This window comes from Rhodamnia argentea, chromosome 6 (genome assembly GCF_020921035.1).
Source record: "Rhodamnia argentea isolate NSW1041297 chromosome 6, ASM2092103v1, whole genome shotgun sequence".
NCBI lineage: Eukaryota > Viridiplantae > Streptophyta > Magnoliopsida > Myrtales > Myrtaceae > Rhodamnia > Rhodamnia argentea.
In genome coordinates this window covers 8318031-8338831 of record NC_063155.1, presented here as the reverse complement: position 1 = coordinate 8338831, position 20801 = coordinate 8318031, and the positions used below count along the sequence as shown (strand labels likewise).

The following is a 20801-nucleotide window of genomic DNA, read 5'->3' as shown; positions in this document are numbered from 1 at the left end:
AATGATGAAGTTTATGTTTTTCATTCCATCTCTCTATGTGCAACTAGAAGTTTGAGTGAATTAGCTGAATATATCAGTAATAACATAAACTTGAGGATCAAATGAGATGTCAATATGGGTCATTGACCCACTTTTTAACTCACTTTTATACACTTGAATCATATGTGGGTTCACTAAATTTAAAAAATGGATTAAGTATGGGTCAAAGCTTACAAAACCTATTCAAATATGGGTTTTAATGGGTTTTTAGCTCAACCCATTTTCAATCCATTTTGACCAATGGGTTATAGCTTTCCAAGTGCCCACCACTGTGCCATTGCCACCGCTCGTCCATCGCCGCCCGCCGCACCGTTCATGGGTATTGAGGATTTCAAGGAAGCCGTGTTCACGGGCATTGAGGATGTCGTGCCTTTCGTCAAATGGCTCGACAATGAGCTCTCATAATGTTTTTTTTGTATGCTACACGCCGCCCGTTCAATGATGTGCTTGAGTGAGCCCAAAAAAAAAAATCCAGCCGGATCTGCGAGCTTTGAGCGTGTTTATCCTGCGGTTTGCACTTTGGTTTGCCTGTAGAGTAGTTCCTGCAAGTCTGCTTGTCCATTTTATGCCTCGGTTTGAGCCACAGTTGTCTGGTCATATCTCGCTCAGAATCTCGTCAAGTTGGACGTTCTTTTTTTTTTTTTTTGTGGTTGTCAGTGGCTGTCCGGCGGTGGCTTTGATGGCCGGCGCCGGTGGCCTTAGTGGCAGTTGGTGATAAAAAAAAAAAAAAGGTCGAAATCACACCACCCCCCGCCCCCACCCCGCCCCCCCCAATTTGGTAGTCCTAGATGAGCTCCTGTGGAAGACACTGTGAAGAAGACGACTCCAAGGGGCTTATGTCGGTCGTGCATTAGAAGACCAGCAGTAAAAAAGAGAAAGAAAAATGGAAAATGTGAGCGTAATTGAATGAATATGTGGAATCGTGTCATGCGGGCTGAAGTTTTAACATTGGCATACGACCTTTTGATTTTGGCAATATGTTCAGTTTGAAGTTATATGTTAATGGCTCATTGAATTTCGAAACTCCACGATTGAGTCCTTTTGACGATGAAGATAAGAATAGAGAGAAACTACAGTAGTCACAGACTCGTGTATTCTCGAGTGGTTGATAGAATCATTAACTCGAGAATGACTTCTCTGTTTTCATAAGATGTCCGAGTAGTTATATGGATAGAAAAATATTTGCTTTAGGCACTTCTGTAGGAATCGAGCGGCGGGCTGCGACGGCAGTGATGGACGGTAGGTGGAGGTAGTAGGGGAGGGCAAAGGTGGGTAGAGGTGCATATTGGTTTTATATTAGTATATTTTGGTAATATTGGTCAAAATGAGTCGGGTATGTATTAGTTATGTGTTGGATAGAGTATGAATTATTAAATATGGGTCAAAACGGATTAAATAGGTCCATACGAGTCGGATCATATTTGATCGGACTCACCCATGTGACACCTCTAGGACCAAAGTGTGGAAATGGAAGGGAGAAGAACACATTGAGTTGAATTCCAGAGCAGATAATTTTCTTTTAGTCCGTCCATTTATTGCAGATAATACCTGCTAGGCTGCTACCACCTGCCCGCGTCAGAAAGCTTCAATAATGGCGATGGATCTGGTCAAACAAGCCAGAGATGCTTTCGACTCCACCTTGACTTGAACAATGCAGTGTATATTTAAGTACTAAAACCATGGATCCTCCATGTCCAATCTGAAACTCAGAGACAGAGAAGCCCAGAGAAGAGAGAGAGAGAGAGAGAGAGAGAGAGATGGCAGGCAGAGTAGTTCTTCACGGAATGTGGGCAAGTCCGTACAGCATGAGCGTGGAGCTAGGTCTGAAAGTGAAAGGCATCGAGTATGAGTACGTGGAAGAAGATTTGATCAACAAGGGCGAACTGCTCTTGCGCCTCAATCCTGTTCACAAGAAAATCCCTGTTCTTGTTCACGACCGCAAGCCTATCGCCGAGTCCCTAGTCATTGTCGAGTACATCGAGGAGACATGGAAGGAGGGTCCTCCCCTCTTGCCCCAAGATCCCTATGAAAGAGCCAAAGTTCGCTTCTGGGCTGGCTTTCTCCAAGGGCAGGTCAGTGCAAATTTTCCAGCAAACTGTTTGATGAAACGTTCTTGTTTAACAATCACTGTGTGCACTTGTTCGTACTAGTGATCAATTAAAAGACATGTGCATTTTGAAAAAGGCCTTTAACCTAAAGGTATTTGCATTTTCTCAAAGTCCCTTGGTCAAATGCTGAACCAAACAGGGCCATGGAGTGGGAATTGAGGACAAGTATCCTTTTTTCCCAACAGAATCTGGAGAACGCGTGTAGTCCTGATACAACAGATGTATCAATCTGCTGTTGTCCTTAATTGCTATCACCTTGAGATAGGTAGGCTGCTGCCTAATTGTTATTCATGGAACATGAGAACTTCTCAAAATTTTACGGTGAAATATTTTCTCTTTGCGAAATAGACCGATTAAATAAAAGTAAGGTGAAACTAGAGTTCAAGCAACTTTCAAATTGGAAGTTGTTGACTGCAGTTGTTTGAAGCCATGTTCTCTGCGGTCAAAACTGATGGAGAAGCGCAAGCGAGAGCTGTCAAGGAAGTGCACGAGAAACTGGCAGTGTTGGAAGAGGGAATCAAGGGGTGGTTATCCCGGGGGATCACCATTTATCAGCGGCAGTAACTTGGGACTCCTGGACATTGTTGTCTGCTCAATATTGGGTGCTCATAAAGTTCACGAGGAGTTCCTCGGCGTAACATATCTGGACCCGGAGAAGTATCCAAGGGTGACCTCCTGGGTGAAAGCTCTAACTGAGCTGCCATTGGTGAAAGAGGCAATGCCTCCTAATGAGAAGCTGGCTGGCTTTCTTCAGTTCTTCAGGGCTTGGGCTCTTGAATCTGCAGCAGCTTAATACTTATAAAGGTCTCCTTGATAATAATGGTGGGAACTTCATCAGTCTCATTCGTGTGTTCTATTGGACTGCACTTCTATGTAACTGAATGTATTTGCGGAATAAGGTATTGCCATCAATAAAGTTTGCTGCAAATATTTCACTGTGACAACACTGAACTAGCTATTTGTTCTATCCTATTGTGCTATGTTATGTAACTACTAGTTATTGATACTACCAGCTCCATAGGAAACTGGCTGGCTGCATCTTGCAACTTCGCTGAACACAATGAAGGATCTAACTTTGAACAATATTAGTCGACTGCGAAAAGAGTTCTGTTTGAACAGTTCATGTCTTATTGGTTGGCTATTCTTTATATTACTAGAGATATTTTTAATGTGAATTGCCCAGCAACATTCTTCACCTGCTAGTCTTGTCAAATATGTTCCTCTCGCGTACCGCGCCCGCAAATAGATTTCTCTTATGCCTCAAGGGAATTGCCCTAGGGACAAGACATCTTCTTAGGTTAGCCAGATTTGTTCTCTGCTTTACCCCGCTGCGTTGAATATTAGATCACATGGAAAGAACGAGAAGTTTGAGGAGTTATCTAAATCCTCTACTTAGCTAGAGAAAGTCTTCTGGCTTGTGTGTTACCTCTTGGGAGAGAGCTCCCAATCCATCTTCGCTTCAAGCCATGAGTGGATTAGTTGAGTGACTAGACTGAGACTCTCTTTGATATCAATCACTAAACTAAATAAATTATGAAAAATCATAAGAGAATGAAGGTCCACAGAACAAAAAGTTGGGAAGTAGTATGCCCATTTTACCAAGTTCTACCACTACGGAGCCCAATCATATTCAAAAGAAGAGTTTGATCCTGGCTCAGAAGAAACGCTAGCTATATGCTCAACACAAGCAAGTCGAACGTTATTTTCGAGGAGTTGGGCAGAAAAGAGGCTCCTAGCTAGAGGTAGCTTGTTTCACATAAAAGTGAATGTAATCTGCAGTTTGAAGACATTGGCCCTCCATCATGTCGGTTTGACAGCAAATCTACCATGTGATTTTCTAAAAATGGTGAAATCACACATCTACATTACAATATTATTAACTTTAATCACGATAGTACATCTTAACATCTACATATTTAATATACAACTCTCGGTTATTTCACATTCATGATTCAAAATTTTGATTGTAACAATCCAATGTAAGCCCGATGCTATAGCTAAAAGCAGCCTCGCTAATGTTTATGACGTGTTCCAAAGTGACATTTCGTTTGACAGCATCCCATACGGACACTCGAGATGGATGCTGTTGCAGATTAATGATTCCTCATTGGAAGGTTCAACAAGAAAAGAAAGAAAAGGGAGTCACTAGACTAATTCTAGATTAGTTTTTTTTCTAGATTTTTCATTGTAGATTAATTGGCAATTGTTTAGCCTAGACTAATGACACGGACCCAAGACGAATCACCTCGAATGTTTAAAAAATCTACAATTAGATAACAGAAGGTATGGATCGGCACAAGTTAATCCAGTCGAAAAGTTATACCTCGAAATAACTTGCCGTGTGCGTGCTTCAAGAATTGTTCAAACTTCATAGGTGAAGTGTTTTAACAAGATGGAGAAAATGGATAAACTTGAGGACCAAAGTGTAATTCTCCTCCCATTTTCAAACCATGCCCCCGCTCCGGACGAGGTTGCGCGATCTCTTGAGGAACAAGAATCTGGGTCAACGAGGAGGAAGATGGATCTCATCTTCTGACGTTTCTTTCTCCCAAATGGGAAGGTGATGAACACATTGATTTGAGTTGCAGAGCAGATTATGAACTTTTATATGCATTCCGTCCATTCCTTTGCATAGAATACCTAGCACTTGCTCTCGTTAGAAAGCTTTAATAATGGGGATGATTATTGTCAAACAAACCAAAGATGCTTTCGACTACACGTTGTATTGAATAAGGCGTTGTAAATTCAAGCACTAAACCCATGGATCCTCCACCTCCAATCTGAAACTCAGAGATAGAGACGCCCAGAGAGAGAGAGAGAGAGATGGCAGGCAGGCAATGACAACATCAGTTGCCCCAACCTGCTGTTGTCTTTAATTGATATTACCTTGAGATGGGTAGCTGCTGCCTAATTGAGCATGAGAACTCGAAAGATTTTTCTCTTTGCAAAATAGAACCATCGAACAGAAGTAAGATCAAACTAGAGTTCAAGCAAGTTTATGATTGGAAGTCGTCAACTGCAGTTGCATGAGGCCATGGCCTCTGTGATTGAAACTGATGGAGAAGCGCACGAGAGAGCTGTCAAAGAAGTGCACGAGAAACTGAAGGTGTTGGAAGAGGGAATCAAGGGCAGTTATCCATTTATCACGGCAACAACATGGGACTCCTAGACATTGTTGTCTGTCCGATACTGGGTCCTCATAAAGTTCTGGAAGAAGTCCTCAGTGTAAAAATTCTGGACCCAGAGAAGTATCCAAGGGTGACCTCTTGTGTGGAAGCCCTAAATGAGTTGCCGCCGGTGAAAGAGGCAATGCCTCCCCACGAGAAGCTGGAGGGCGTTCTTCATCAGTTCCTCAGGGCTAGGCTTCTTGAATATGCAGCAGCTTGATGCTTATAAGGCTCTCCTTGATAGTAAAGATGGGAACTTGGGAAAAGTACACTAGAAGTGCCATAACTTTTGTACGGCGTTCACTTGAGTGCCATAACTTTCAAAACGTTCACTTAAGTGCCATAACTTTCTAAAATCGTTCACTTAAGTGCCATGTTGACATGACAGCCGGAAAAACTGACGTGGCGGACGGAAAAGTTACGGTAGACACCGGAAAAGTTACGTTAGCACGCGAAAAAGTTTCTGTAGACTCGGAAAGATGATATGGCCCGCCGGAAAGCTGACGTGGCACGCTGGAAAAGTTATTGTAGCACTCAAGTGAACGATTTTGCTCCGACGTAGCACTCAAGTGAACGATTTTAGAAAGTTATGGCACTTAAGTGAACGTTTTGAAAGTTATGGCACTCAAGTGAACGCCGTATACAAGTTATGGCACTTCTAGTGTACTTTTCGCTGGGAACTTCATCTGTCACACTCAAAATGTGATATTCGATTGCACTTATATGTAATCCGAATGTATTTGCGTCATAAGCTATAGCCCAATGAAGTTACTTCAAATGTTTCGCTACATCTCAATCTCTCTATCAATTGTTTTACAGCAATAACACAGAACCAGCCGTTTCATCCTACTCTGCTGTATTCTGTGGCTAATCGATTATTGATACTACGAGCTGCATATCATCCTTCTTTGCTGAACACAGAGAAGGATAACAACTTTGCCAGAAGATAATCACATCCTTTTGCCGTGTAAAATCCCATCTTTTGTGATAAGCATGTTGGTTTGTCGACTCCCACAAAATAATTTCTGTTTTCCTCTTTGAACAATGCAGTCCATCTTGCTGGGAAAAGATTTTTTGCTTTGCAGTCAGCTGAACCGGATTGACTGAAGTCAATTTAGATCATGTACTATTTTTTTTTTTTTTTGGACATAGATCATGTACTATTGGTTGGCCGATACTTGTGTTGCCAGGGATATTTTCAATGTGATTGCCCAGTACATTCTTTCCAAGCTAGTCCTGTTCAGGTATGTTCTTCGTGCATGTATAGATATTCTCTTTTGCCTCGCTGGAATTGCCCTTGGGACGAGACATCTTCTTAGGCTAGCCAGATTTGTTCTCATATCTGACCAAAAAAAAAAAAAGGATTTGTTCTCATAGGAAAAAGAACGAAATCTATAAATTCAAGACCATGAATAATAATCCATGGGCTCTCCATTCGGTCGACTTTACAGTACATCTGCTAATTTTGTTTTCCGGAAATGGCAGAATCAGGCATTTACATTCTAGGGACGATACATCTTGCTTAGGATAGTGAGATTTGTTCTCAAAGGAAAAAGAATGAGATCTACAATTTGAATACCACGAATGATAATCACGGGCTCTCCGATTGGTCTGATTTGACAGTAAATCTGCCATGTTGCTCGCTAGAAATGGCAAAATCACGCATTTTCATCGTTATATTATTGATTCAACCATCATGGTACATCAGCACATTGGTGTGTTAGATACAGGTCTCAGTTATGTCCCATGTCATGACCCAAATAACATTGTAACTCTGCAAGATCATGACCTTGTGCCTGATGCTTTAGCTGAATGGAGTTTCATTTGACTGCATCTAATATGGACACTTGCGATGGTTGGTTTTGCAGCTTAACGATCCCCCATTGGATGGTTCAACACTGAACGGAAGTAAATGAAAGGAAGTGACTTTGTTATTATGAACAGAAGAGATTCAGAGAAAGATCGGATTTTATGTTCATCAACCAAGAGAACGATGAATCAGTCTGCACGCGAATTCGAACGAGGAGGCGGTGATTCGCTGAAGATTTCTCATTCGAATTGTACAAAACATTTGTAGTTGAACAGCAATCTGAAAAGGGAAGGCAAGTTTGCTTGAAAAGAAGCAGAAGACAAGAAAGACCACCATACTTACTTAAAGCATGTCTAGTTAATTAGTTTGTAAGCCAAACAGGAACCTCTCTAAGTATGATTTCCTATGTAAGAGATTAATGGCCCTCCCTCTCTTTGTTCTTCCTGTTTTGTTATTTCTGTTTTTCTTATCATGGACCACAGAAAAAACATGTTAAATTCATATATATACGAATCACGAATTTAATGTTCGATGACGCACAAGAATTGATAAATCGATCACACGATTACTTATGGTAGATTCAAATAATAATTATGTATTTGATGGGAAAGGTAGTTACTTCAGTTTTACTTCCAAATAAATTTATTCAATCAAAAAGAAGGAAATGAATTACAAGAAATTTCACACTATTTCTATTCATTCTTCAATAGCTTCTTAGATTTTTCATTCTAGATTATTTGATAATTTGTTTAGCCTAGCCTAATGATACGATAAGGAAAGAATCGCACGGAATGTTTGAACTAATCGGGTTAAATACATCATAAATAACTTCCATACGATGCTCACTTGAGTGTTATAATTGTTTTTCGACCACTTGCATACCATATTTTCGAAGGTAACGATCACTTGGATACCAAAATATTTTGAAAACGTTCACTTAAATGTCGAAAATTCGACGTGACATAACACTCGTGGTGAATCTTTTTAAGAAGTTATGGCACTCGAGTAAACGATTAAAAAGTTATATATACCTCAAGTGATTGGAAAAAAGGTTATGCCACTCAAGCGATTGAAAAAAAAAAGTTATATCACTCAAGTGAGCAACGGGTATGGAAATTATGATACTTATGGTTTCATTTTTCCTAAAATATCCACACCGAGGAGGTCGCAGCTGCCGGAAAATGACGTGCGCGTCACGTGAGGTCAGGGTCGAAGGGCTCGATGGCCATTATGATGACTGCTTCTTTTTCTGTTTAAATTATGATTATCAGAAGAAAAATGATTTTCTCCATGAAGGCGACTTCAGTAAGTGATAAACTGAGCAGGGAAGTTGGTGTTCCTGGGCTAAATGAATAAAGGGATTGTCATGCCAAGCTGCTGAAGCAATTTGGGCTGTTTTCTGCGGCAAGAAGCCACTGTTTTCTATGCGGGAGAAGGAAGCCGGAGGGAAGCACGTGACATCGAGCCACCGACCCCTGATCTCACGTGGCGCCTCCGTCATTTTCCAGCAGCTGCGACCGCCGCCGCGGCAGAGGTCGTAGTTCGTTTTGTGCGAGACAGAGAAGAGAGAATGTGGGCTAGTCAGTAGAGCAAGAGGGTGGAGCTAGCTCTGAAAGTGAAAGGGATTGAGTATCAGTTCGTGGAAGAAGATTTGACGAACAAGAGCGAAGCGCTTTTGCGTGTCAATCCTGTTCACAAGAAGATCCCTGTTCTTGTTCACGACGGCAAGCCCATTGCCGAGTCGCTGGCCATTATCGAGTACATCGATGAGACTTGGAAGGAGGGTCCTCCCCTCTTGGCCGAAGATCCCCATGAAAGAGCCAAAGTTCGCTTCTGGGCTGCTTTTCTCCAACAGCAGGCCAGTGCAAATTTTCCGGCGAACTGTTTGATGAAATGTCTCAAAGTGTACATGATCGTTTCTTGCATTACTCCATTGTCAGAGCACAAACAGATTATGCCTTTTCGTTTACAGCTCTACATGATCTACCATCTTGTTCAACAATCAGGGTGTGCACTTGTTCGTACTCATGATCAACTAAAAGACATGGAGTACGCATTGAGCACAGTTTCCCCTTTTCCCAATAGAATCTAGAAAACGCGTGTCCGCATGACCAATGGAGGTTTATATTGCTGTGACGATAACAATGACACTGACACAATAGCTAAATCAACCTGCTGTTGTCTTTAATTGCTGTTACCTTGAGATAGGTGGGCTGCGCCTAATCGTTATTCGTGGAGCATGAGAAATTCTCAAAATTCTAACTGGAGCATTTGCCACGATGGAATATTTCTCATTGCGAAATAGACCGATCAAACAAAAGTAAGATGAAACTAGTGTTGACTGCAGTTGTTTGAGGCCATATTCTCAGTGTTCAAAACTGATGGAGAAGCGCAAGACAGAGCTGTCAAGGAACCGCACGAGAAACTGAAGGTGCTGGAAGAGGGAATCGAGGGTGGTTGTCCCGGGGGATCATCGTTTATCAACGGCAGCAACCTGGGACTCCTAGACATTGTTGTCTTCTCAGTGTTGGGTGCTCATAAAGCTCACGAGGAAGTCCACGGTGTAAAATTTCTGGACCCGGCGAAGTATCCAAGGGTCACCTCCTGGGTGAATGCTCTAACAGAGTTGCCGTTGGTGAAAGCGGCGATGCGTCCTCATGAGAAGCTGGTTGGCCTTCTTCAGTTAGTAAGGGCAAGCGCTCTTGAATCTGCAGCGGCTTAATGCTTTTAAGGGTCTCCTTGATAATGATGGTGGGAACTTCCTTAGTCACGTTGGCGTGTTATATTTGATTGTACTTCTATCTAATCCGAATATATTTGTGGAATAAGCTATTGCCATCAATGAAGTTTGCTTCAAATGTTTCACTACGTCTCTTAGTCTCTTTTTTTATTCTTGTAATGCGGTAGCACTGAACTCGCTATCTGCTCCATCCTACTGTGCTAATGTTATGTAGCTACTAGTTATTGATACCGCTAGCTGCACAGAAAACTGGCTGGCTGCAACTTGCAGCTTGCAACTTCGTTGAACACAATGAAGGATCTAACTTGCAAACAGTTCTACTTCAAGTCAATTTAGATCATGTCTTATTGGATGGCTGATCTTTGTATTACTAGAGATATTTTCAATGTGAATTGCCGAGCAACATTCTTCCCCTGCTAGTCTTGTCAGATGTGCTCCTCTCACATACCGCGCCCGCAAATTGATTGCTCTTATGCCTCAAGGGAATTGCTCTGGGGACAAGACATCTTCTTAGGTTAGCCAGATTTGTTCTCGAAGGAAAGTGAATGAAATCTATAGTTTGAAGACCTCAAATGATAAGATATGGGCTCCCCATCATGTCGATTTGAGTTTGACAGTAAATCTGCCATGCGGTTACCTGAAAATAGTGAGGGGGGCTTATCTGGTTCGTGTTATAACATCTTAACATCTATATATTTAATATACAACTCTCGATTTTTTCACATTTCATGGCTCAAAAGTTTTGATTGTAACTATGTAAGCCCGATGCTTTAGCTAAAAGGACACTTGAGATGGATGCTGCTGCAGCTTAATGATTCCCCATTGGAAGGCTCAACAAAGGGAAAAGGAAAATGGAAGGAAGTGACTGTTATTATGAGCAGAGAAAAGATTCCATGAAGGATCTAGTTTTATGTTCATCAACCAAGAAATCCATGAATCAGTCTCTGGGCGCGTTCAAGGAGATAGAATTCTTTAGTATGTATACTGTCCATTTCGTCAAAAAGATGCTTGGCCGTGGTTCTTGTCAAACAAGCCAAAAGATGCTGTCGATTCAACGTTAAATAGAACAAAGCAGTGTATATCAAAGCACTAAACCCATGAGACCCCCACGTCTAATCTTGAACCCAGAGGGAGAGAGAGAGAGAGAGAGATGGCTGGAGGAGAAAACAGAGTGGTTCTTCATGGAATGCAGGTTAGTCTGCTCAGCGAGAGGGTGGAACTAGCTCTGAAGGTGAAAGGGATCGAGTACAAGTTCGTGGAAGAAGATTTGGCGAACAAGAGTGAAGCGCTCTTGTGGTACAGTCCTGTTCACAAGAAAGTCCCTGTTCTTGCTCACAATGGCAAGTCCACCGCCGAGTCGCTGGTCATTATTGAGTACATTTATGAGACTTGGAAGGAGGGTCCTCGACTCCTGCCCCAAGATCCCTATGAAAGAGCCAAAGTTCGCTTCTGGGCTGGCTTTCTCCCCCAGCAGGTTGGTGCAAGTTTTTCCTGCAAACTAAGATCAAACTAGAGTTCAAGAATTTTCTCTTTACATAATAGACAGGTTAAAGACAAAGCTAAGATCAAACTAGAGTTCAAGCAATTTTATGATTGGAAGTTGTCGACTCAAGTTGTTTGAGGCCACGTTCTCTGTGCTCAAAACTGATGGAGAAGCGCAAGAGAGAGCCGTCGAGGAAGTACACAACAAACTGAAAATATTCGAAGAGGGAATCAAGGGCAGTTATCCCGGGGGATCGCCATTTATCAACGGCGACAACATGGGACTCCTAGACATTGTTGCATGTTCAACATTGGGTGCTCATAAAAGCTCAGGAAGAAGCCCTCGGTGTAAAATTCATGGACCAAGAGAAGTATCCAAGGGTGATCTCTTGGGTGAAAGCTCTGACGGAGTTGCCATCGTTGAAAGATGCAATGCGTCCGCATGAGAAGCTGGTGACCGTTCTTCAGTTAAAAAGGGCTAGGGCTCTTGGATCCGCAACAGCTTGATGCTTACATGGGTCTCCTTGATAATAAGGCGGGAACTTCGACTGTCGGACTCGGATGTTATATCAAATTGCACTGCTATTTAATCTGAATATACTTGCAGAATGAGATACGGCCCAGTAAAATTTCAGTTCGTATGTTTTAGTAGATATCAGTCTCTCCATTTCTAATGCGATGACACTGAACTAGCAATTGTACCATCCTTCCCTGCTGCATTATGTAGCTATTGATCACTGATTATACTAGCTACATAGAAAACCGACTGCCCGGAACTTGCAAGTTCGCCGAACACGACGAGGGATCTAACTCTGCAAGAAGATCATCACATGCTTTTGCCAATCTTGTGGTGTAAATACCAGACATTTCCGGAAACCATGATCGGCCCTCAACCCCAGCAATACAACTTCGTTTTCCCTCTTGGAGCCCATTGCTGGGAAAAGATTTCTGCTTGAAGTCAGCTGAACCGGTCTGATTGAAGTCAATTTAGATCATGAACTGTTGGATGGCTGATCTTGACTAGCAGGGATAGTTTTCATGTGAATTGCCGAGTAACTTTCTTTCCAAGCTAGTCTATGGAAGAGATTAATATTTAATAATAGAAACGTTATATTGATGACACGTGTCGTATAATTTTAGTTTGGGTTAATACCACAGAAAAACTCATACACATGTGATAAATCTATTCCAAACTATTTTTTTACCACAAAAAAAATCATAAACTAGTACGCATGTGACAAATTTACTCCAAACTGGCACACTTATGATAAATTTGCCCTTCGTTAATTTTCGTTAAATCTAACAATCAAATTCTTGAGTTGGATGACACGTGGTAATTCATAGATATACCAGTTTGAGATTTTTATCCTATATTTTTGTCACAAGTATATCAATTTATGATTTTTTGATGCATTAACCCAATTTAATTGAGGATAAATTTGTGACGGGTGTATCAATTTTAGATTTTTTGTGGTAAAAAAAATTAGTTTAGAATAAATTTATCATAAAAGTATCATTTTAGGATTTTTGGCGATAAAAAAATAATTCGGTATGAATTTATCACAGATGTAATAATTTGAAATTTTTCGTCATTAAAAAAATAATTTAAAATAAATTTATTCTAAATATATAATTTGAGATTTTTTATCATATTAACTTTTTTTAGTCTAAAGTAATCGAGATCCATTGTCCACCCAAAAGAGGAAAAGGGAAACAAAAACATTGTTGTGCTTGATTTTTCCCACGACGTCCGAAAGATCTTGGTTCGGTTGACTTCTTGGCTCCGGTTCGCTGTTCAGACAGCTCCAATCGATCCAATTTGGCTGCTTTCTTCCTCGAATCCCAGTTCCTCCTAAACCCGCCTCCGAGGATTCTCTCTTCGTCGTACCCTCAAAGCAATGGCATCTTCTGCTGCAGCATTTTGTGTTTCCTCGCCGTCTTCCCATGCGCTCGCTCACTGGAAGACCCGTACAGCTCCTTGCTTCGTGAGACAGCCCGCATCGATCAAGGCCCTCTCATCTTCTGCGGATTATTCCGCCGTCTCGGTTGCTGATAAGCCCTCGAGCTCATCAAGGGTACGTGGGCTTCTGCTAGTCCTGCAATTCACCTTGTTTGTTGAATGGCTGAATCTACTAAGCTAATTGGATTGTGGGGGGGGGAGGGGGCGCGGCGGTTGAAACAACTGATGGATGGTGATGGGTTTTTCGATGCAAGTGTTATTTTACTCGTGAACGATTTGCTGGATGGTGGTGGCTTTTTCAGTTCAAGTGTTATTTACCCATGGAGGATTTGCTCTCTTTTGTAAGTGTAGTGACAATTTCAAAGAATTACAAATAGAAAATTTAAAAAACGGAGCGTCTGAGGCGTGCAAGTACTTGTCCCCAGGATAAATTTGGCCCTTCAGAAAGTGTAGAAGGTATGTTGCGGCGATCCTCAAGATACAGCAGACCGTATAGATAGTGTGCACCTGACTATTGAGGCAACATAGGAACAGCATAATTCTTTGGATACAAGCAGTCTCTTTCTCTCTCTATCACTCTCCCAATCTAAACACTTGTGCTTGTATTCAAATCCTTGTGATCTTGTGTTTTTCATAAATACAATCTTTTTCTAAGAAAGTTACATCAAACACATTAACATAATTCTATGGGAGTCCATGACTGACTAAGATTGCTTCTCAAGGGTTCAAGTTGCCGCCGAAGACCATGTTCATTGCATTCGATGCAAGCTGGCTTCTCAAGTCAACATACTTCTTGGACTTGGTCACCTCTTGCTTACTTGTGTAGAAATTTCAAGCTTGCTCATGTATTTGCCACCACCTCAAATTTGCTTCGTGAAGAAGCAAAAAGTTGTGGACTTTGTTCATGCTCCATTTACTCCACTTCCATGGCCAAATGCTCTTCCCCAAAGTTCTTTTTCCAATGTTGGTTTAAACTTGATAGATTTCAGTAAAGTGAGAATGTAATCGTTTTGAAATACTTATTTTATGCAACAGTAAGTTTAGTGCAATTCTCCTTGATAATTGGTGTTTGGTGGTTTGCCACTGCTCTAGGTTTCGCCAATGTAAACTAGTTACCCTCTTGAATGGAGATTCCTTTGACACTCACGTTTTAGCTGCTTAGCTTGCATTGTCGTGCAAAGATAGAAACTTGCATTACGGAATTAAATGTAAAAAATAAACTAGCATTTTATTGGTATTTTTTTTTTTGTGTGTGTTTGTGCAGCAGACTGGCTGGTATTGACTAACCAAATTTGCCAGACATAGAGGCAAGTGGACTGGCTGATATTGACTTAAATTAAAGAGTTAGATGGTCCCTGCATTTGCAACTTGATATTAATCAGTGGGTGACTAGTTATGCATACTCCGGGTGTCTTGTGATTTTCATGTTAGCATACGTAATACATGATTGCGACTAAAATATGTGGACATCAGCTATTTATTGTTTGCAATATTTCTCATGAGTCTAAATCTGATTTCAGTCCAATAATTGGCTATGGAAGTTCAAGGACAATGATATCAACATCCACTACGAAAAGCATGAAAGTGAAAGCTCTGATGCTTCTAAAGATATTCTCATGATGCCCACAATATCTGATGTGAGTACTATAGAGGAATGGAGACTAGTGGCCAAAGATATCGTCGAACGAGTTGGTGAAGTTAATTGGCATGCTACTATTGTGGATTGGCCCGGTCTGGGCTACTCTGATCGGTTAAAGATGGATTATGATGCAGATGTCATGGAGAAATTCCTGGTTGATTTTGTAAATGCGCCTGATAGCCCTCTAAGTCGCTCAGGTAGCTCCAGCATCCATACTTCTGTCAGTACCTCCATCATTAACCATCAGTGGATAGCATACAGAATATTTATATGATTCGTTGCTTATTGCGACTTTGCTAGTGTCTATATTTGAGAAAACCATTTTGGTGGCACAATGAGCGAAAAGATATAAAAGGATATTCCATTTGTTTATTATCCAGTTATCCAAAATCAAAGTTCATACATCCATCAGCACAATTTTCAATGCTTTATCGGTGCAAAGTTCTTATTCACCTGGAATTGGGAAAATGAACTTTCTTATGGTGTTCTTGCGTAGTATTTGACCTCTTCAATTCTTGTGTCATGATGATCCATCATTAGCTATAGTGGCTTGAACCCTGAGTTTGAGGAAACTGACTTCTCCTTGATGAATCTCTTGAAGTATCTACTTGAAAAACCTGAATTGGAACAAGTTAAATATGATTAAATTGAGGACTATGATCGCATCTTCTATTAATGTGGTAGATCTAGAGGTTCAGTAGACACTCTTTAAACCAAACAATTGACATATTTGTTGCTAGGCTTTTCTGTTCTCTGTTTCTTGAAAGAATTTGCATGCATTTAGGGGTGAAGTGAAACCTAAAGCAACAGTCAACAACCAAATCTGTTCTATTTCCCCACAGGATTTTAGGACTTTTAGACCCTGAAAAAAGCATTTGTGTCAAGATGTGAGCTAATAGGGATCTGAAACATGAATTGACTATATAAGCAGGCAGTTGAAAGAATATGGGCAAAAGATCAAATGCATCAGTTTTTGTTTTGCTGAATTTCTTTTTGCATTTACTTCACTGAAGCCTCCATTTGAAACTTTTCTGGCGACCTACATCATATGGTGTTTGTGATAAAGTATTTTGAACAGTTGAAATCCTACAATGTCAAGGTTTTTAACAAGCAATCGTGTTCTTGTACAATCAACCAAACAAGGTGATTGACATAGGGCTATATGTGCTGGTCAGATAATTCTAAAGGTGTTGGACAGGCAAAATCTTATGTTTTCTCATGCATTTATTCTCAATATAGTAAAGTAGGTTATCATCTGCAGCTATTAGGCTGCTCAATGATCTAACCTTTTGTCATGCTCATTCTGTACGAGGACTAGCAATTTGAGCTCAGAAGTTTTAACCCTGCTCACAACTATCTTAAAGTTCCGGTCGGCTTTAGTTACTGATTTATTTTGTTGCTGCTCTGTTTGAAGCTTTTATTTTGTACTATAGCTTGTTTGTCTCTCGAGTTGTACGGATAATACTCTTTCTAACTCTCTTATGTTATTTACCAGCAGATGACTTGGTGGTTTTTGGAGGAGGCCATGCCGCCACAATCGTAGCGCGTGCTGCGAAAAAGGGTTTGGTGAAGCCAAGAGCCATTGGTGCTGTCGCTCCGACTTGGGCTGGGCCTCTCCCTATTGTGTTTGGCCGAGAATCCAACATGGAAACAAGGTACTTTTGGGCATTTTACATTTCCTTTTATAATTTCAATTTCCAGGTAGGAGTCGTTAACTAACAGTTAGAAAAGGGAGAGGCTAAGTGCATTACCTGTTTACTTGGTCGTGTAGTGTGTACTGTGTAGCAAGTTGGTGATAAAGCCAATCACTTGAAGGTAAAGAGGAGAAAATAAAGCCAATTGCTTTAGTCTTGGCCCGTGACTCATTGTGCTAATCCATGCCCATGTTTATTGTTGTGTTATCCACCAAAAGAGTTGAGTACCGATTTGGTATCTCTCCTGGATGCAAATTTTATCGAGAATTCATGCACTTGGCATTCCATCTATGGACTTGGTTTCGTGTTCTTAAAGCATTTTGATCACCAAGCCACTTGTCATGTTGAAAATGAGTTATACTTATGCCAAATTCTCAGCTAATTTTTATTTAAATGTCACTATTCTAATTTTTGACTGAACTAAATCTATGGCTTGTACTTACCAACATCATTCTAGGTGACCTTTGGAAAAAATTGTTCCCCTTGGGTCACTATAAGCAGCACCATTTCCCCAAGTTCAGAAGTAGTTCTCTCTCTCTCTCTCTCTCTCACTCGATTTTCCATCAGGTACGGATTGCTTAGAGGCACTCTAAGAGCCCCTGCTTTGGGCTGGATAATGTACAACATACTCGTCAGCAACGAGAAGGCTATCCAGTCCCAGTACAAATCTCATGTATACGCAAACCCTGACAATGTGACACCAGAAATTGTCGAGAGCAGATATGGGCTAACAAAACGGCCAGGCGCCCGATATGTGCCTGCTGCTTTCTTGACGGGTCTACTTGACCCCGTAAAATGGCGAAAGGAGTTTCTTGAGCTATTTGCCGGTTTGGAAGGAAAGATGCCAGTCCTAGTCGTGTCAACTGAAGGCTCTCCTAGGAGGTCAAAAGCAGAGATGGAAGCCCTTCGAGGAGCCAAAGGGGTCACCAAGTTCGTCGAGGTTCCAGGCGCGCTCTTGCCACAGGAAGAGTACCCATCTGCTGTTGCAGAGGAGCTGTACTGCTTTTTGTGGGAGAATTTCGAATCTTGAAAGCTTCTCGACTTGATTATCGACAGTTGCAGCGTCAGTATCTCAAATGTTACGGCGATTATCTCGATTTTTTGCCGCCGAGATCTTACATTAGTGAGCGGGAATCACATACACATTTAGAGAAGTCACGGCAAGGTTTTTACCTCAATAGGTCTGCAGTTTAAAGGATCAATACTGCAAAAACTTGTCCAGGGATCACTGCTGTACCTCTGTTCATTCCTTTTCCCAACTTTCTTGACATCTAAGATATATCACCTTTGTGTTCGTGCAGCAGAGATTTTTCACCTTGAAATGTTAAAATTAAAGATATAAATAGTTCTCGGAACATGGAGTGTTTCCGGTATTGCGAGGCTATAATCATGGCGATGTTTGTATATACATGCAGATCAGAGGCCATGATTCCTTCCCCCATGGCCAGGATCCTCTTTGGTCGGGTCAAGTACACCCCTATATCGACCCGACCCGATCCAGCCATTGACACTCCTAAATCCACTTTGACATGCCTGTAGACTCCTAGGTATGGTTGGACAGATTAACACAGTTAACATTAGTTCCGTGACGCCTGCTTCTAGTCGACCTAAACATAACGACAAGTTAGTCCGTCAGTGTGTGAAACGTGAAATTCTTCTCACGTATCCGACTCGAAAAGATTCGCTAACCTGCGAACAAGGAACTCTACCGATCTCATCATGATAAACCATGAAACTCTGAATGGCGAATCTGGCGCACGGACAGCTTGATTCTCACCCTGCCTTGGGTAAATCTGTTCTCAATTTCCGTCATGCTGCCAAGGAGGGTGATCGAATCAATGTAAGGTCCGAATCCCAGATTCTCAGATTGTCAACTCGAACTCCCACAAACACGTATCTTCAAGTCCATCACCGCCAAAGCTCACAAAGCTCTCAAACTCACCCGAGCGAACAGACTGACCGTGACCGTGCAGAGCTTTGACTTTTGGAGCATTTTCATTTAAGACAAAGACGAGACGCAGAAAACCTTAAATGGGTCAGTGTCAATCCGAGCTCAGGAAAAAACAAAAAAAAGAAACGGGGAAAAAGTCAACACCCACCATTCAATCCCCTGTCGGAAGTGGGCCTGGGGCCCAAACGAGTGTCCACCACTCGACGGATCAGATTTGATCACCGCCCCCCACCCAATCTCTTTCCTCAATTAATCCAACGGCGACAGGTGTCGCCACCCGCCCGGATGCCGACAAAAGTTTTACTCCCCCGCCTCCTCCAGCAGGATCTTGACACCTCAGCATCCGCGGGGGACTCTTATCTTTCGTGTGGGCCCCGCGGCTTTGGGTAATACGTCTTAAAAATAAAAATAAAAAAGCCTTTTTCCGGGGAGGGGGTTTGCTGTGGGGCCCAATTGCACCTACCGAAAGCCCAATCGATTTCGCGCCGGGGTGTCCGTCTCTTCGTTCTGTCACCCCCCCCCCCTCCGCCCCTCCTTTAATGTTCGATACCACGTCGTATTTCTACGGACCACGCAAGTGTAGATCGCGTAGCGACGGGGTCCGCCGGTCGCTTCGCATTGGTCCGGAGGCGCCACGGGTGTATGAAACAGGAAAAAAAGGTTAGTGAGTATGGTGCAAAGGGGTCGTTTCCAGAAGGAGATGGGGGGAAATTCGTCGTCGTGTTAGCATTGATACGGGTTGAGTTTATGAGGAGGAGGGAGGGGCGGCCAATGAGACGAATGAGGGAAAGGTAGGAATTTAATGAGATGATTCAGTGTAATGATGCAAACGGCACCTAGAAGTGACTAAGAGTTCCATTTTTTCCAACCGTACTATCGATGAGAATCTAATTGGAAGAACTAATCCCCAATCTACGCCGCTGTCTAACCGCATCTGTCATTTCAGTACGGAATAAACAGGTCTCGGTAAGGCGATGCGTGAACACTTCAACGATCGACAATCGGATTTAAAAGAGGGGCGCACGAGCTTCCCGTGCTTGCGAAACGCAACCGGTTCGGTTTTTCCGATCGATCGCATTCCGAACATCGCAATCTCTTGTCGAGTCAGTCATTTTAATACGTTAAAAGATGGGCAGTTTATAGAAACAAAAACGCTGCGATTTTCCACTCCTTTCTCCTTTCATATGCATAAATTGGGCGAAGGAGATTTGACAAACCAGCCTCGCCACTCTTGGTCTCGTGTCATTAGTCGGAAACATAGCTAACAATGCTGCATGACGCATGGCCGCATTGTGGGCCTAACCATGGACAAACGGGTCGGGTCAACATCAATTTCGGCCCCGTGAATAAATGAGACTTTACGTTTATTGATTATGACGTAGCAAGTAAGTAAACTAGATGGACAAATTCTAAGGAAGAGAGAGTCAAAAGAGTGTCAATTTAAGAAGAAAATATTCAGCAGTCACAAAGCTGACGTGGCGCGTAGTTTTTAATAATGTCCAATGATATTTTTTAATAATGTCTGATAATATATTGACATGTGTCCACTAAATTAAAATAAAATAATAATATTTTTTTTCTCTTGTTCTTCCTTCATCCTCGCTTCTTACCTGGTTGTTTTTCTTCCATGGCCATGGGCACCGCCTTCAAGCTTCGTCTTGGCCAGCTCTTCAAATCCGGCCCTCCATGGCCGCCGGCATCTAGCGAGCCATTGCTACTCGCGGCCATGGGGGCAATTGCAAACTAGAAAACATCGATGCTCTCCGAAGGCCTTCGTGTCATGTCCGATACTCCCCAACATGCGATCGACATGTAGTTAGTGCTCTAGACATGTGAGTCCAACATCCCAACACCCCATTCGACACGCATGGGGTCAATTTTAAGCATTTTAATAAATTAGGGGTCCAAATGTAAATTTATCAAAAATATATATACTTAAGTCATATACCTAGCTACCCCAAAATTAATATACCGGCAACAAAAAAAAAAACTTAATTGTGAATACCTAATACAAGAAAAAACTCAACGCCGATATATATAATAATAATAATTTATCATTTTGTGTATCGGTATCGGTGCTACTTATACTGTAAGCAGCCATATAGGATTGAGATGTCGTGGCTCGCGAGCATGACATCTGAGTCGGCGGCACTACCCTTGCACATTGGCTAGAAGAAGTAGAAGCAAAAAGGGCAGGAGGCCGCTCGGGGG

The 20801-nt window shown here is 41.9% G+C and overlaps 1 protein-coding gene and 3 pseudogenes across 2 annotated transcripts; all 4 read left to right on the top strand.

The window, feature by feature from the left end:
* The first annotated feature begins 1519 nt into the window (after positions 1-1519).
* Positions 1520-3110, top strand: LOC125315574 (annotated as a pseudogene).
* A 5584-nt stretch (positions 3111-8694) lies between these two features.
* Positions 8695-9846, top strand: LOC115744085 (annotated as a pseudogene).
* A 1155-nt stretch (positions 9847-11001) lies between these two features.
* Positions 11002-11853, top strand: LOC115741088 (annotated as a pseudogene).
* A 1207-nt stretch (positions 11854-13060) lies between these two features.
* LOC115744070 lies at positions 13061-17957 on the top strand. Of its 2 annotated transcripts, none has more exons than XM_030679164.2 (4): positions 13061-13421; positions 14827-15142; positions 16441-16600; positions 17207-17957. In XM_030679164.2, exons 1-4 carry the CDS (start codon positions 13245-13247, stop codon positions 17667-17669), a joined length of 1116 nt encoding a protein of 371 aa, XP_030535024.1. In that variant the 5' UTR covers positions 13061-13244; the 3' UTR covers positions 17670-17957. The 2 variants fall into 2 exon arrangements, with proteins under 2 accessions (XP_030535024.1, XP_030535028.1); XM_030679168.2 differs by having other exon boundaries at positions 13063-13421; positions 16444-16600.
* Positions 17958-20801: the final 2844 nt, after the last annotated feature.